The 15,506-nt window shown below is 48.7% G+C and overlaps 1 protein-coding gene across 1 annotated transcript; it reads right to left on the bottom strand.

Moving 5' to 3' along the window:
- Positions 1 to 440: 440 nt before the first annotated feature.
- Positions 441 to 15,302, bottom strand: ERRFI1 (ERBB receptor feedback inhibitor 1). Its single transcript, XM_082379458.1, has 4 exons — positions 15,138 to 15,302; positions 4,947 to 5,144; positions 4,761 to 4,837; positions 441 to 3,901 (listed from the first exon to the last, which is right to left on the bottom strand). The coding sequence occupies exons 2-4, from the start codon at positions 5,066 to 5,068 to the stop codon at positions 2,721 to 2,723; spliced, it is 1,380 nt and encodes a 459-aa protein (XP_082235584.1). The 5' UTR covers positions 5,069 to 5,144; positions 15,138 to 15,302; the 3' UTR covers positions 441 to 2,720.
- Positions 15,303 to 15,506: the final 204 nt, after the last annotated feature.

Here is a 15,506-nt window from a genome sequence, read left to right as displayed (position 1 = left end):
CTGCCTCCTTGGGCTCAGATTCCATCCTTTCAGATCTCATCACCTCAGAGAGGTGGGGGCCGCTTTGTCATTCCGTCACCACCACTGTTCATTACTTTCCAGCGTTTATCACAAATGGTCACTAGGTACTGCTTCAAATTCCATAAGGGCCTGGGTGTGTTTTCTGAGGCCCTATCTAGCATTTGGTAGTTATTCAACAAACGTCTGCTGAAGGAACTCCTCAAACCCATTTCTTCATCTGTCAATTGCCAGAAATAACGCCCAACTTATGGGGTGAGGATGAGCGACAGAGAATCATAAAATCAGTTCACAGACCGGGCCCTCACTGTGTACCAGCTACTGGTTTATAGGCAGTTGTCACAGATAATTCCCTATCGTAGCTGTCACCCTCTCCCCCAGTTTTACCAATGAGAAAACTGAGATACAGAGATTTCGAAGAATCTGCCCAACACATCATTAGAAAGAGCCGGAGTTGGACTTTCAGCCCAGATCTTCCATTTTCGAGTCCTCACTCTTTACTCTGGAAGGAACCAAGCACAGGCAGGGGTGCAGTTAAGGTCATGGAGAGCTTTGCCGTCACCCAGGAAGCTGGGGAGTGTCGAGGGCGGGGGCGGGGGACGGCAGGCAGCTGGATTTCAGCCACAGGGAGAGGAAAGGGAGGAGAACAGGCAAAGGGCCCGGCGACACCAGACAGGCACCCTCCCCGACAGTATCCCAGCCTCCTCCCGCCTCCCAAATCTGTGACTCAATGAGAGGCCAGGGCAGGCTGGGCTTCCTTTGGTGGCCTTGCGTCAAGCAAGAAGCAGAGCCTCCCCAAGGGCCCAGGGCAATCCAGACCTAGTCCTCAAACTCAGAATGCGTCACATCAGGTCCACGTCAGAGCCGGCTCCTTCCTGCTACAGCTCCCTTGATGGGGACGCCCCTCCCCAGAAGGAATCTGTTTCCACAGCAACAAACCAGCATCAATTCAGACGCACCTTCTTAATTGTTATAGGTAAATACAAACAGCTCGTTTTCACTGTCTGTATACTACTTAAATGTACATTGCTTAAATCGTTTGTCATTTTAGGGAATGGTGGTAAATTTCAAGCCTATGTTAGACTGCTTAAAAATCTTCCCTTGTGCTTAAAAATGGTCATGTTGTCATATTACTCGAGACACAAAATTTTATAAGAGTGTAGGCAAGAAACATTATTAACGGTGTCATAAATAAGTATTATAACTTTATTAAAATGAAAAGACAATATTCAAAATAATGCAACAGAAATGAATAAAATCCTTTGTCCAATACTGTACACATAAATGCAGAAATCAGTGCATTTTTCTAAAGCATGTTTTAACCTTCATTTAGTTCATACTAAAATATAAGCTTTAAATAGCTCAAATAACATCACTCAGCAGTTTAAACTGTAAACAGCTTGTTTAATATGAAGAACATCGCAGTAAGGTACTTCTGTTACTGAGCACCATCTCCTTTGTGCGGCTCTACACAAGATAAATACAGCGAAGCTTGTGAAAATGGGAACGTGAGCTCTGTGTCTCAGCGAATCCGAGCGGAGCAGCGGACTGTGAGAGTTTCCACAGCAGGTGCTGAGGTGACCTCTGCTCTTAAGACATACTGGGCTGTTGGTCAGAAGTGTTTTACTTAAAAAGCAAACAATCCCCAGGAAATACTGAAGAGGAACCAGCAACACAAGGCCAGCTTGTGTTGTATTCGTTTATTTATACAGTCTAAAAAAGGGGAGGGAAAAAACCCAAGACAAAAAAACAAGAAACAAACAAACAAAAAAACCACGACACACGTCCCCACACAGATCCTCTCAAGCGCATTGCTGTTTCATTATTGCTTCAACTGACATCCTCAGCACTGGCGAAGAGTTTAGTTTGTTTTCCCCCGAGCGCCCTGTGTTTCGGGGGTTGGGGGGGGGGGTGTAGAATACAGCAGGAATGGTAAGGAAAAATGATTGACTAATTCTGTTACCTTCCCATTTTTCAAGATGTGAGACATGGACAGGTGAGAATACAGTACCAAATATGTGGCCATCCCTCCCCTCAACAGACCAGAAAGCAAGACCTAAAGGATTTAGCTCTTGGGATGACTTGAACGAGGCAGGTTAAGTCACGGAAAGAACGAATGGCCTGCCCTCCATGGAAAAACTGTTGCAAAAATGAATGAGGCAAAACAGAACAGGCCTCAGAGCCAGAAATCCTCAAACTTAGTAAGCAGAAATAGTTGGTTTTTTGTGTGTGTGTTTTTTTAATGATTTTGATCTAAACGATACTGTATTCTGTATTCTCTTCCATTTGCTCAGTTTTCAGTCTATCAGGAGCCATCCTCCAGCTTTAGTTTTTATCATTCTAAATATATATTACTCTAAGATAGCAACTACTTGGTTAACTTGCAACTAGGATCTACGATTTTACCACAAGTGTAGGTACGGGTGCGTAACGTGCGCACGTACAGAAATGTCCCCATCCTTCCTTCCCTCATCACATCTTTAAATCACAGACTTGAGCAGACTTCTCTCCGCCGCTGGCACGGTCAGGGATGCTCAGTGCGGCAGCACCTCACGACCCTCTAAAGCCTTCTCTTCAAGACACACAGTTCGAGTCTCTGACCCTGCGACCTGCGCCGTCTTCCTGTGAACCGCCATCAGGCTGGAGAACGGCAGGAGAACCGCTGGCTGCTGCGGCACCTCTGCTGAGCCAGGACCCAGGGTCTAAGGGGAAACCACGTAGGAGAAATGTCTGCGCTTCGCGTGGCCTGCCAGATCCACTCTTGGTTTCGAGTCCAGCTTTTCTGGGGCCGAAAAGACACCGCCATCGGCAGGGAGGGGCTGGATGGGGGTGCTCGCGTGTGTCTCTTCTGCTTCCCTAAAAAACTTTTCATATTTGTCCAGGTAGGGCGGCCTCTCGGGGAGCAGGTAATAATGCGTTGAGCTCACCTTCTTCCCGTTTTCAACGATGGGCAGTATGCAGGGGGCCTGACCGGCGGCCCCCTCGCTGTGCTGTCTCTGCAGGGCTTTGCTGCTCACGTACTTGGGGTCGGGGGCAAAGCTCTGCGTGGGGGGCATGACCCCGTTGAGGTAAGACGGGAGACTTTTGGGGCTCGGGGTGCGGGAGTTACTCCGGGACAAGGGTTCTCTCGGCGGGACTTTGGGGGGCCTGTCCTCGTCGCTGTAGGTGCTGGAAGTGACTTCGGCCGACCACCTTCTGTAGTCCGGCTTGGCCGGCCGGGGAGGGATGGGGACCCGGGGGGGCACCTCGGGCTTGTCGTCGTCGGAGTTGGGAGAAGCCCTGTGCACGTAGCTGGAGATCCTGATGGCCGGCTTGTTAAAGGACCCTGCGGGGCCTGAGTGAGACCTCCTCAGTCTCCGGTGGGCCTGGGACGGAGGGGGGTTGGCGCTCGTCCCCCCGGCAGCCTGGTCGTGCGCCTGGCTGAGATCCGCGGCCGAGACGGCCGGGGTGTCGAAATACGCGTAGTTGATCTGTCCGCACCCTCGGAAGCTGCGTCTGCCGGGGCCGTCGGGTCTGAAGTCGGAGAGCGCGCAGTCTTCTAGAAGGAAGTCCGTGTCCGAGCTGGTCAGGAACTCGACCTCGCAGTCCGTCTCGTCCAGGGAGAGGTCCTCGGAGATGGGCAGCGGCGGCAGGGGCCTGGAGCCCCGCTCGCAGGGAGCCACGCCAGGGAAGAGGGGCGGGGGCGTCTTGATGGGGGTGAGCGGGGGCGTGGAGGCACAGACCCCGTTCACTGCCAGCTTCTTCAACCCACACGCCACCCGGTCCTCCTGCTGCCCCCAGCCTTCACTCGGGGGGATGATGAGGGGGGGCAGGCGGGACTTGGCGGAGGGGCCGTGCTCTGGAAAGTGGCTCCCATTCATCGGAGCCGACCTGGAAGCGCGCCCTGGAAGGAACCCGAGAGGTTACCCAAGACCGATCGTGCTCGCCCTCAGCTGCCCGCGCTCCTGCCACCTTCTGCCGGGTCGCTCCTGGCCAAACACCCAGCCGCTGGAACGCCGAGCACACCCAGGCAAGCGCCGCGGGCGCCGGGTCTGCCCGGAGGTGGGGAACGCACCCGATCTGGTTCAGAGAACCAATGATCTCTTCTATCTGCCTCGGACGTGTGCGCGGCACATGCCCACACGCCCCAGACAGGTTCTGTGACGTGTGCAGAATCCACAGAAGGCGAGCAGCGTGTACGTTACGCGAGTGCCAGCCTGCGCCAACCTGGCCCTTTGGGAGGTGGGCCACACAGCACATGCAGGGCGGCCCTGAGACAGGACGAAGCCTCACCCGGCCCCTCGCGATACCGCGAGCCAGAGACGCGCCTGCGATGGGACAAGCAGCCCTGGGCAAAAATCTAAGGAGCGCCAGGTTCACGTTAGAAGGACTAACACACACACTCTTCTAAGTTTTTGTCAACACTTATACCGCTTTGTCACTTTCAAACGAGCATTCGAGGCTCGTCAGGAAGAAGAGAGATCCTGTCCGAGGTTCCTAAAAGTGATTACGTCTCATCGCTGGGATGCCTTTAGAAGCTCACACCTCCACAGGGAGACCCAGCGACTCAGGCTGCGGTGCAAAGGCGGCTAAGAACACGCTTAGCTTCAGAATCTGTCACCACTAGGGGTCCGGCTCCTGTCGGAAACGGCTCAGGTCGTTCCCTCATTTAGAAAATAACGCTGGAGGCCAAGCTCACGGCAGGGGCTGCCACCACCCTCCTCCCCAAGTGCCAGGGGCGCCTGGGCTTTCAGGACACGTACCTATGGATGTTAGGTGCTCCTGCGCCGTCGAGTTCAGACTGTAGGCCATGGTTATGGGGTCGATGTTCAAAAAGCCGCTGAAAGGAAAGGACGGACACCTTGGTGTCAAACAGGCAGCAGTCGCGTCCCCGCCCTCACTCGGACGTCGCACACTCAGGCTCCAGCGGCCCCACGTCCTGCACTTACTTCTCAAACTCGCCGCGGCCCCCCCAGCAGGCCTTCAGGCTCCCCAGGGCTTGGCCATTGTGAAGAAACCCAGTTTTTAACGGGACTCTGATCTCCTGAGCAGCGACTCCGGCCATGGACATTGTGCCTTATTCTGGGAAGTCTTCAAACTCGTGAAGCCCAGGGAGGGATGTGTGGTCAGCCAGTGGTTTTCATTCCCTAGAGGGGACACAGAGGAGAGAGTAAAGGGAACAATCCCGAAACACGCGGAACTCGCCACGGTGAGAGAAGTTCGGGGGCTGTGGAATAGAAACGTTCCATGACCGACTGCCACTCAGTTCTTCCATTTTTATGTTACCTAGCTCTTACTTTTCACGAGGGTACGGAAATGTAGACATGATAAGTCTTTTTTGGGGGGCGGGGGTATGTACTAATCCAGGATGTGAGATGCTTTCAGCCAACGGGATTCAGTCTGGGGGATACAGTCTGTCGCCAGCGGAGGCAGAGCTCCTGCGCGCTGAGAGCTGCACAACACAGCGGCCTCACCCGCCAGAGCACACACGCCGACCTTCCAGAGTGTGGCTGTGTTGAGAGTGGAGCTCATCCCACCCCGACCCCCGAGCTACACAAGTAATTTCAGAAATTACTGTGCTCGAATCTGCAGCACTAATATTCTCTAAGACCCAACGCTTTGATGAAGCAGGAGAGTCTACACTCGGCCCCTGATAACCAACCCCACAAGCCCAGCATTCACTTGGATTCTGTATTTCGGGGTGGGCCCCGGGAAGACAAATTCTCCAGTTATTACTTTTGCGAGAATAAAGAAATCGTTACATATGAAGATACTCATTTCCACTCTCCTGTGGAAATCAAGTTCTGCAGGATGACCTGCTTCGGCAGAGGCCTGGATGGCGTCCTCCTCCCTTTTAGAGGCAAACTGAAGACTGCATTCTCCACATTCTCCCCTGTGAAATGCCTAGTAATTTATGTCTGTCCTGCCTAGCTGCGAGGCATGGATTACAGCTTTCTTAGCCCAGCAGTTCCTCACCTTCAGACCCCTCCGCCCCCTTGTCAGATGTGTCTGGCGTCCCCAGTCCCCATTTTCTGTATTCATTACCGAGGTGCATCGGTTATTAGCATCCAGGTCTGCCCTGTCTTCAGACATGCATGTTTGCTTAGAATAAGGTGAGGATGTCACTTGTCAAGTCTCTGTGTTACATTGACCCCCTGTGCGATGTGTACATACACTTTCTAACGCTTTCTCATTCTCTTGGCAAGTATTTTCACACAAACCGAGAGAGCTGGGCGCCGTGCTGAGGACTGTGGGTGACACAAGACGAGTGAGATGGGTGCTGTGCTGGGGGAGGGGCACGCAGGTCAGAGTTTTGTTTCAGGGTCAAATCCGTCACCCCCTACAAGACTGTGAGCTCAGGAAAGAGGCTGCGCCCCAATCATTAATTTCACCACCTGAACAGGTGTTAGCAGGTGCTCAGTAAGTGAACGTCTGTTGAATAGATGTTTGTACAATGCCATCTAACTATTAGTATTGTCAGCATCAAGTGAATGTATACAATATGTAAGGCATAGGATTTATTTTTTGTTTTTTTTAAAGCTAAGGGTCTAAAAAAACACTCTGCAAATGTTTATGATTCATTTTTTTTCACGTAAAAAGGAATGCAGACAGCAATGTTTCAGTGACAAAGGAGGACGGGGCCCGATCAGCCCTTCTCAGCTTTTTACTCTCCCAAAGTCAGCTGTTTTCATATACTAGGCAGAGATTTCAACAGGTTTAAAATATTATTTCTAATAGTCAAGCAGTATCTTTCTTTCATCGGTCTCTAAAGATATGTGATTAAGAAGAGGGGGGAAAAAAAACCCCATCATTTCAGAAATCTAAGTTATTGGGAGGTCTTTTTTTTGTTGTTTCTGAGGGTTGGTTTTTAAGATCAGGAACAAAGCAAATGTGTTTTTACTTCCCCTGAATGCAGTTAAGCTCTAAGAAAAATTTAAGATACAATCTTTAGCAAAAAATTGCTAGACACGCCCTCTCTGTCCCTGCCCGGTGGTCTAGGGTGCTGTTTCTGAGCAATCTGCGAGCCCTGGCAGGACGGCAGGGACAGTATCTGTGGCGATAGAAAATTGAAAGGCCAGATAGGAAGAAGAATATGGTATCTGACTGGTTTGAAAGCACACGTTTGAAGATCGCCCATCCAGATTACAGGAAAGTGCTGCAGGGGATGGTGGAGGCCCAGCCCTCACCTGTCTGCAGGCCAGCAAGAACTACCAGTAATTACTGTGGGTCGGCCTCCGAATGCCATCTAAATCTTCGCTTTCAACAGGGTGATTGTGTAACCATCGCCTCTGCTGAAATGGCCCCGGAATTCTGGACTTCCATTTCAGTGGTCCCTTAACATTATGTACACGTTCTAGAAAAAGTTATTTTTCGGTCATTGTTTCCATCACCTCCTTGTTAAGCTTTCTTAAGAAAAAAAAAAAAATTTTTTTTTTTTTTTTTTAGTATAAAAAGAATTGTGTTCACTGAGGCAGCTCGCTTGTGACCACAATAGTGTCTTTGTGCATTCATCGAAGGTGACCTGCCTCTACATTTCAATGGGGAATTGTGAATGGGCCATGTTATGAAACTGTCCAAACTTCCCACTGGCTCGCACGGGGAGCTCCCAGGGCAGTGTCACTGTGTGCTCTCTTCTTCTGGAAAATAACTCCCAACTGTAGACTCAAAAAGGGGAACCTGCAGGGGGTCTGGAAGCAAACTTTTAAAGTGTGTTCCTCAGGTTGTAAACTCAACCACCTGGAATTATTTTATGCCTCTCTCAAAACTCTGGAAGTATTCAATATGTATACTCCTCTGTAAAAAAAAAAAAAAAAGAAAAGAAAGTCAATCAATTTGGTCAACCTCGAGTCAAAAAGAAACACGGCGCTCAAGTGAAATTTAACTGATGCTGCCGTGTCTCGAAGTTTGTTCCCTTATAACTGTAAAACTAGCTCTACCTTATGATTCATTAGGAAAACGGCTGCGAAAAGATACCTGCGTGGGAAAACCAGGATCTATAAGTCCAAGATGGCATTGTGTGATGAAATGCAAACATACGACAGCTAATGTGAATCCACTCAGCCTGGTATAGACCAGGGTCTCGATAACCTTGGGCATAGTAACTTTTCTAAAATACATGAACTAATTTTTAGCCTTTGTGTCAAAAATGCTGTTAAATACCCATCCCAGGTGTGAACTACTTTCTCCTGTTAACATCACTTTTGTTTTTTTAATTCAAGTAAAACAAAACAAAACAAAACAAAACCCCTAAAACCATCTGTTTCTCGAGGCTGTCCCTTTATTTTCTCTCCTTACAACCCGGCCCTGCCTGGAGTTCTGACCCCCCTCTAGGGCTTCAACTCTACGTTGACAGCTTCCCGAATCCCGAGTCCAGCCCAGGCGTCCAGCCCAGGCACAAGCCTCCACCTTGCATTTCCTATTGTCTGGTGATCACCTTTCCAGTCGGATGGTCCCCTGGCATCTCCAACTTTACTAACCAAAAGCCTCCTGTCACCCACTGCACATCCCCTCCCCCTTCCCAAACCAGTTCACAGTCTAAGCAGATCACAGGTCTCCGAAAGGCACCATTTTTAACCTGAGTTACAGCAGATGTACATTCAATCGCCAAGGTCCACAGCTTATTTCTACGCCGTTTCTCAAATCTATCTTCCTTCCGTCCCGATCTGCCTCGGGTCTGAAAGCCCCCCACCCACCCTGCACACCAGATCGCCGTCCCTCATCTCCCACTACTCTGACATCGTCAAAGTCTTCAAAGGCTTCTCAGTGAAAGCTGCTCGGTCTGGCACTGAAGGCCTTCCCAACGAGGCCCCCATCTACCTTTCTCAAGCTCTTGCCTCTCCTTTCCCCAGTCGATGTTAGGAATCAATTTAGGCTTCAGGGCCACCCTCTCCAGGAACCCGCTCCCTTGGGAGAAGCCAGAGGAGGATCTCCAGGGCTCGGGTTATTCTGTGCCCCTGGTCCCCTTCTATCAGCCTAACTTTCTGGGACAGCACTCCCACCGCCCCAGCAGATCCTGACCTCATTCATTTCTGACACATACTTAGTAAGTGGATTTTGAGAAAATATTCATCTCATTTTTAAAAAAGTAATTACATGAAAGAGTCATGTAATTTATAATACAAACCAGTGAAGAAGGGGAAAAACACAGGTTTGTAAGGGATAAACTTCACATTTGCTGACGCTGCCCAATTATAACAGAACAAGTCTATGGCAGGTAGCCAGCAAGGAATTTTCAATAAATTCATTTCCAAAATCCAAAGGGGACAGTTTGAGACTGGGTAAAAAAATTAGAACCTTAAATGGTTAACAATGTAACTTTCCCAACTGGCATCTGGTACTAAGTGTCTACTTAAAGCAATCAGTGGATGCTTTCTAGAAACACTGAATTTCACCTTCTCCTCTCTTCTGGATTGTAACGCACCTCCCGTGTTTTTATTGCTAAATTTAAGGTCATTTTCCTTAAAAAAAAAAAAAAAAAGGGTTACACCCAAAAGCACATTGCACATTCTTTATCCAATAGGTGAAATCACATGCCTTTTGCTTGAGGATAGCCTCTGAGACTGTTCTTTAAAAACCAGGCTACCTTCAGACAATAACCTAGATAGGCTTACCTGGCCACAGATCTCATTAATAAATCTCAGAGGCAATCCACAAGAGGGGGAGGGGCACATTTTTGTCACACAACTCATCCAGTTCTGCCCAGTGCTTCCTTATTTAAAAGTGTGACGTAATTTCCTTCTTTCAATCTGGTTTAAGAACCTGATTTCTGTTTATTCAGGGTGATAAATGGTCTTCTCAGCTGCATTTAACAATTACCTACCTACCTATTTCCATACCCAGGGAGATAGAAGGTAACTATATTCACAGCCAAAATCTGTGAAAAGAAACTGACTTAAGACCATGACAAATACCATGATTTCAGACCCTCCCCAAATAAACCAACTCATCTTTCATTTTGAAGATGCCTAAAATAATCACCTTTGGGAAAATGAAAAAGAAAACAAAACAAAACCAAACCTCACTATTTTTACTGTGATTAGTGTCTAAAGCACTGGTGGCCAAGCGATCTGCACTGAAGGTTCAGTTTAGCTCTTTTACAGGATTTTAATTTCCGTTAATAAAAGGAGAAAACTTACTTATTTGACATTCCCCTAACACATTCAGTGTTTATGATCGCTATAGTGTTGTGTGGCCTGAGCTGATTCACTAAAAGCAGAAGATTCTTCAAAAATCACAGGCCCTAATTCAGGGTTTTTCTCGGATTTCACTTTAATAGGCACGATCTAGGGGAAGGGAGAAGGGCAGCAAGGTAGGTAGGAGTGCCCTTCTCCGTGCCCTGCTACTGCGGAAGCATCAACAGCCTCTGCGTTCAATGCCCAGATGATTTAAAAGTGTGTTATATCAAGTTAGTAACACGTAACTAAACTCAGTGGTTTCAGTGAAGATGTGCGTGTAGCCCAGTTCGGTGGGGATGGACGTTTTGTCCTCCTGCAGCCCTGCACCTGGCCCATAATGGCCCACTTGTAGGTGGTAAAAACCAAGGCAACCAGGAAAATGTTTTATCTTCACACTGTCGCAGTCAAAGCTAGGTGACCTAAGTTCTGAAATAATTCAGAATATTCTCCAGCTAAGTCTTTTAAGAAATGGCAAGCCGACAGAAAACGTATTCCTTCAACTACCATGGTCACCGACAGCCTCTGGATTCCCTCAGTCTCCTACGCGGCTTTGGTGACAGAGCAGAAACGCCCCACAGCAGGAATGGATTCTTTTGTCCTTTGTCCTTTTCCTACAGAGCACTATAGCACCAGCAGAACACAAAGACACACCGGGCGGAAGAATATTATTCCTTTTAAACATACACACGGTAGATTTCTAATTGTAAAAGATACACGATTTCTATTCAAATTTTAATGGCAGTGAGCACAATAGTCTAATGATAGGAAGCGAGTCTTTAAAACTTCAAATTTAATTAATGAGCGTTTAAGTCACCCAGTGGGTAATGCGAGATTGTTACAGTGAACAGAAACCCAGTAAGGATAATAACTAGTTCACTGGACACTTATCTGACAGGCTTTGTTCCAAGTGCTTTCTGTGTATTAACTAATTTAATCCTCTCCACAACCCTGGGAGGTGGGTGCCTATTACCACCCTCCTTTACAGCCGAGGAGCCGGAAGTGCACAGCTCAGGAACTTGGGGCCCAGACTTGAGCCAGGCTCTTCCCACACACCACACGGCTCTCCAAGCTCTTAATTAAACCGGGGGAAGATCTGACCCACTACGATGCTCAAGGTTTCAGGGTGGCTCAGACAGACCGTCCTGGGGCTTCGCTGCCTGGTAATGGTTTTTTCTTGGGCAACCTTCAGCCTATGAAAGTTCCTATTTTACTTCAACTCCCCCAAATTCTCCTGTACAAGTTATTACTTGCAGGTCTGTCCTATGTATCCTCTGGAAAGGGTGGGTTAAGGTTATCAGTCTGATATTCTGTGACCACTTCAAACAGTTCTTTGAAACCGTCAACCTTCAGTGACACGTGGATGCCCCAGCATCATATAACCGTTACAAGATGGTATTTGATATACGCGGGTCTGTCTCCGCCCGTACAAAGGGGTCCCTACATATACCCAAGGGGCCTCCTTTTAATCCACTCCCAGCATGGATCCCTGTGGGGCGTGATAATCAGGCTCTATTGTAAAATCCAGAATTTAATGATAGAATGTCTTGTATTTGGAAAGCGGTCCACAGATGACAAAACACTTTCTAACGTGTTATCTCACTTGATCCCCAAGGCATCCCTGTAAGAGGAGGCAGGGATTACAGTCGCCATTTTGCAGAGGAGGAAATGAAGTGAGGTTAAGCATCTTCCTGTTGGCAAAGGGCCATCGCGGCTCTTCTGCCCTGTAATCTAGCATTTTCCCCACTACACTTTCACCACCTCTCCTTTCTAGACCGTCTTCATTTCAGGCGACAGCCACGTTTCTCCTCCTGACATTCTTGGTTACAGATGGAGAAACTGAAACAAAGGACAGGACCCAAGCGCTGGTCAGCTGCGCAGAGAAGACTGAACTCAGCTCATGCATTTGGCTCACTGGTTTTTAGAGGGCAGGGCTTCATTATTTTCACAAATAAGTTATCGGATGCTTATTCTGGACTAGATACGACGCTAGGTGGTGCTGCCTAAGGTTCAGTCTAGCGAGGAGAGAGGTAAGAGGTAAGCACACAATTTCAGATTGTGGTCACTTCCAAGGGAATGAGCGGGGAGCAGGAGAGGGCAAGGAGGCAGAAGAACCTATTCACACAGGTGGCTAGGGAAGGCTTCTCTCAGGTGACTTTTAAAATTTGAATCTAAAGGATGAAAAAAAAAGGCAGCCATGAGAAGAGTCAGGAGAAGAGCATTCCGCCCAGAGAGGAACAGTATTTTCAAATCCCAATTTGTAACTCATCGAGTTTCATATTCTGGGGGTCTTTAACAAGAGCTTTTGGACAATGTCTTCTCATCCTGACCTTCCTACTGTTTCCTCTGTTAAACTGTAATCTTTTGTTGAATCACAGCACTTTGGAGTTGAAAATGGCTACGTCATGTAGCCAGAGCCCCATATTTAAAAAATACATTCAACGGCCTTTTGGTAATACTGCCCAATTTTATGGTATAAGGAATTGGATTCAAGTATCAACGAGGACTCCAAACTGCAGAATCGTTTTTTCTTTTCTGAAATCTGAAGCCCACATTAACTTCCCCCTACCTTAAAACGAACCTCTGTATTTAAGCTAGTAACGTACGTTCAGAACCCCAAAACTCACCAGTTTTACCTATCTTTACAAAGCATGTTTATACTGTGCGAATAATGCCAGAATGCCACAACTGGATTTCGTTTATCTAGTGAGTTATCCCGATCAGCTTCTATAACGCATTGCCAAACACGAGCACCAAAGGATGCTACAGAAATCCTGATGATGAGGTACCCACACAAATGCATTTAGCTTAAGAGCAGACTCTCTCTGTGGCGGGAGTCTGTGACATTCCAATTCCTGGAATTACCCCTGGTACCACCTTTCCCCTCCTCTGGTCACCTTTTGAAAGCAACCTCATGGTATGTAGACATTCAGGTCAGTTTCAAGCATGTTAGATTGCACCTGTAATTTAGGTGACTTGATTTTTTTTCTTTTTAATTTATTTTGGCTGTGCCGGCTCTTAGCTGCGGCACGTGGGATCTTTAGTTGCAGCATGCGGGCTTCTTAGTTGCGGCATGCATGCGGGATCTAGTTCCCTGACCAGGGATCGAACCCGGGTCCCCTGCATTGGGAGTGCCGAGTCTTATCCACTGGACCACCAGGGAAGTCCCAGGTGACTTGCTTTTAAAAGCTACCATTACTATTAGCAGAAAGGAAGTATTATCTGGTTCATCCTCTGAGGAGCAGCAGTTATTTTCACACAAAAACTCAAGTCTACAGTATAATTAAATCTCACAGAAAGAGCAACTAGAATCGACTGTGAACCGAAAGTAGGAAACCCAGTGCATCACGACAGTGGTTTTCCCTATCTGCCAAAAATATGAATAACTCAGACATTTCATAACGGCCATTAAAAAAAACAACAACAGATTTGCTTTCCGAACTTTATCAGTGACTGGTCCTATCCTGCTGAGCTTTAAAATGTAAAATATGCTTTCCTGCAATTATTTATCAGTCATCAACTATGTGCAAAGCTGCATAAGACAGAAGTTGTGCAAGGCAGGGTTCCTGCCCTTAAGGAGTTTACAGTCTAATATCTGTTGGGTTATAAATTATTACTCCCAGACCTCTCCCACCTACCAGTAAGTGTCCACAAGAACACACAGCTGAAAAGGAAACTTCTGTATGAAGTGAAGGCAATGACAAACAGTGTCTGAACTCCATGCTAAAACCAATATGTATTTCTCTTCAAATTTGCTAATATCTGGAAAAGAGCTTGATTGATGACATACTGGTAATCAATCATAGTCGGCCTGTTAACAAGCAACCGACTTCTTTTATTTTGGTCTTAGCGAAATTTGGTCATTTTCTGAAATGGGTACCAAAATGCCTTTGTTTAAGGAAAACTTCACTTACAACTATATAGTTCCAGTAAGGATTTTTAAAAAAAGAAAAAGAAAAAGAAAGAAATGCAGTTAAAAAAAGAAGGCAAAACCAGATATGGTGAACTTATTTAGATGCTTCAGTCTCCTGAACAAACGTATCCCCACTGCATTCTTAACAGATTTATAAAAGCCTGAAACTTCGTAGAACACTTGTTCTCCAGAAGGGGGGGAAAAAGGCATTTTAACCTCACCTTTCTTCACCCCCGACAGTTGCCTAGAAACCAGTCCTGCCCTACCTGTGTTGCAGGTGCACCTAAAGTCACCAACACATCTCTTTTAAAGCTACAGTCTCTATTCTGATTGCACTTACGTTTATGACTAACACTCTACTCATATTTTTTTATCAGGTAAGAGACTGGTTTCTTTCGAGCAATGACGAAATCTTAATAAAGACTTTGCAAGCACCAATCCAGTATCAATCCTGATAAAGGAGTCATCTAATTTGTATAAGACTATGATATACATATAAACACACACGTACACACACAACAAATGAATGTCCAATAAGTGTTCTCGTTTCGAACACAGAATTCTACAGTTCCTTCCCGTTTGAGGCAGCATTTAGGACCTTCACAGCACAGAATCACGTTCCTGGGAGGAGGAGGAGGAGGAGGAGCAGGGGGAGGAGGAGGGCGCGGGGCTGCTCGGATGAATTAAGAACACCGACTGGGGATGACCGTCGTCGCCGAGACTAGGCAGAAGAACCGCGGGTCAGCACCGGCGCCGATCCCAGCCCCCAGCAGCTCCCAGGACATGGCTTGCGGGCGCGCGGTGTGGACCAGACTAGCGCAGCCCCCGGCGGGAGGAGGAAAGAGCCCGAGGCCGCCGCCAGCCCGCGGACGCAGGACCCCGGCTCGCCGCTCCCGGAGCCGCGTCCCTGGCGCCCCGGGCCGGCCCCTCCCTCCGTCCCGGGAGACTCCGCGCCGGGCGACCCTCTCCGCGCCCCGGGGACCCGCCCCGCGTCTGCAGCCGCCCGGAGCCCTGAGGGGCGCGGCGCCGCCCCCCCCACCCCGCAGGCCCCTTACCCCAGCGAAGCCGCAGCTGCCCCACGGCGCCCTCCCGCGCATGTCCGTCCCGGCTGTCTCAGCGCCGCGGGCTCAGGGGCCCGGACACCGCGCAGGCGCCTCGCCGCTCGCCGGCCGCCCGCTCCCACTAGCGTTCCCCACTTGCACTCGGCCGCCGTCGCCGCCTCACTATATAGTGAGTGGGCGGGGCCGTGACGTCGCCGCTCACCGCCCCACCTCCCCCGCGCAGCCAATCCCGGGCGCGAGCCGCTTAAAGGGGCGATATCGCGGCGGAGGCGCTCGCGTGGGATCCGGAGGCGCTCGCGTGGGGTCCGCCGTCGTCGCGCGGCTCCGCGGGGAAGCAGTCTTTGTCTCCCGCGGGCCGTGTTT

Source organism: Balaenoptera borealis, assembly GCF_965194805.1.
Source record: "Balaenoptera borealis genome assembly, chromosome: 1".
NCBI lineage: Eukaryota > Metazoa > Chordata > Mammalia > Artiodactyla > Balaenopteridae > Balaenoptera > Balaenoptera borealis.
This window is presented reverse-complemented; position numbering and strand designations above follow the sequence as displayed.

Coding starts and splice junctions, on each gene's coding strand:
- ERRFI1 (XM_082379458.1), bottom strand. CDS start 5,068: ATGTCCATGGCCGGAGTCGCTGCTCAGGAGATCAGAGTCCCGTTAAAA. Junction 4,838..4,946: donor GGCCGCGGCGAGTTTGAGAA/GTAAGTGCAGGA, acceptor CTTTCCTTTCAG/CGGCTTTTTGAACATCGACC. Junction 3,902..4,760: donor GGAGCACCTAACATCCATAG/GTACGTGTCCTG, acceptor GGTTCCTTCCAG/GGCGCGCTTCCAGGTCGGCT.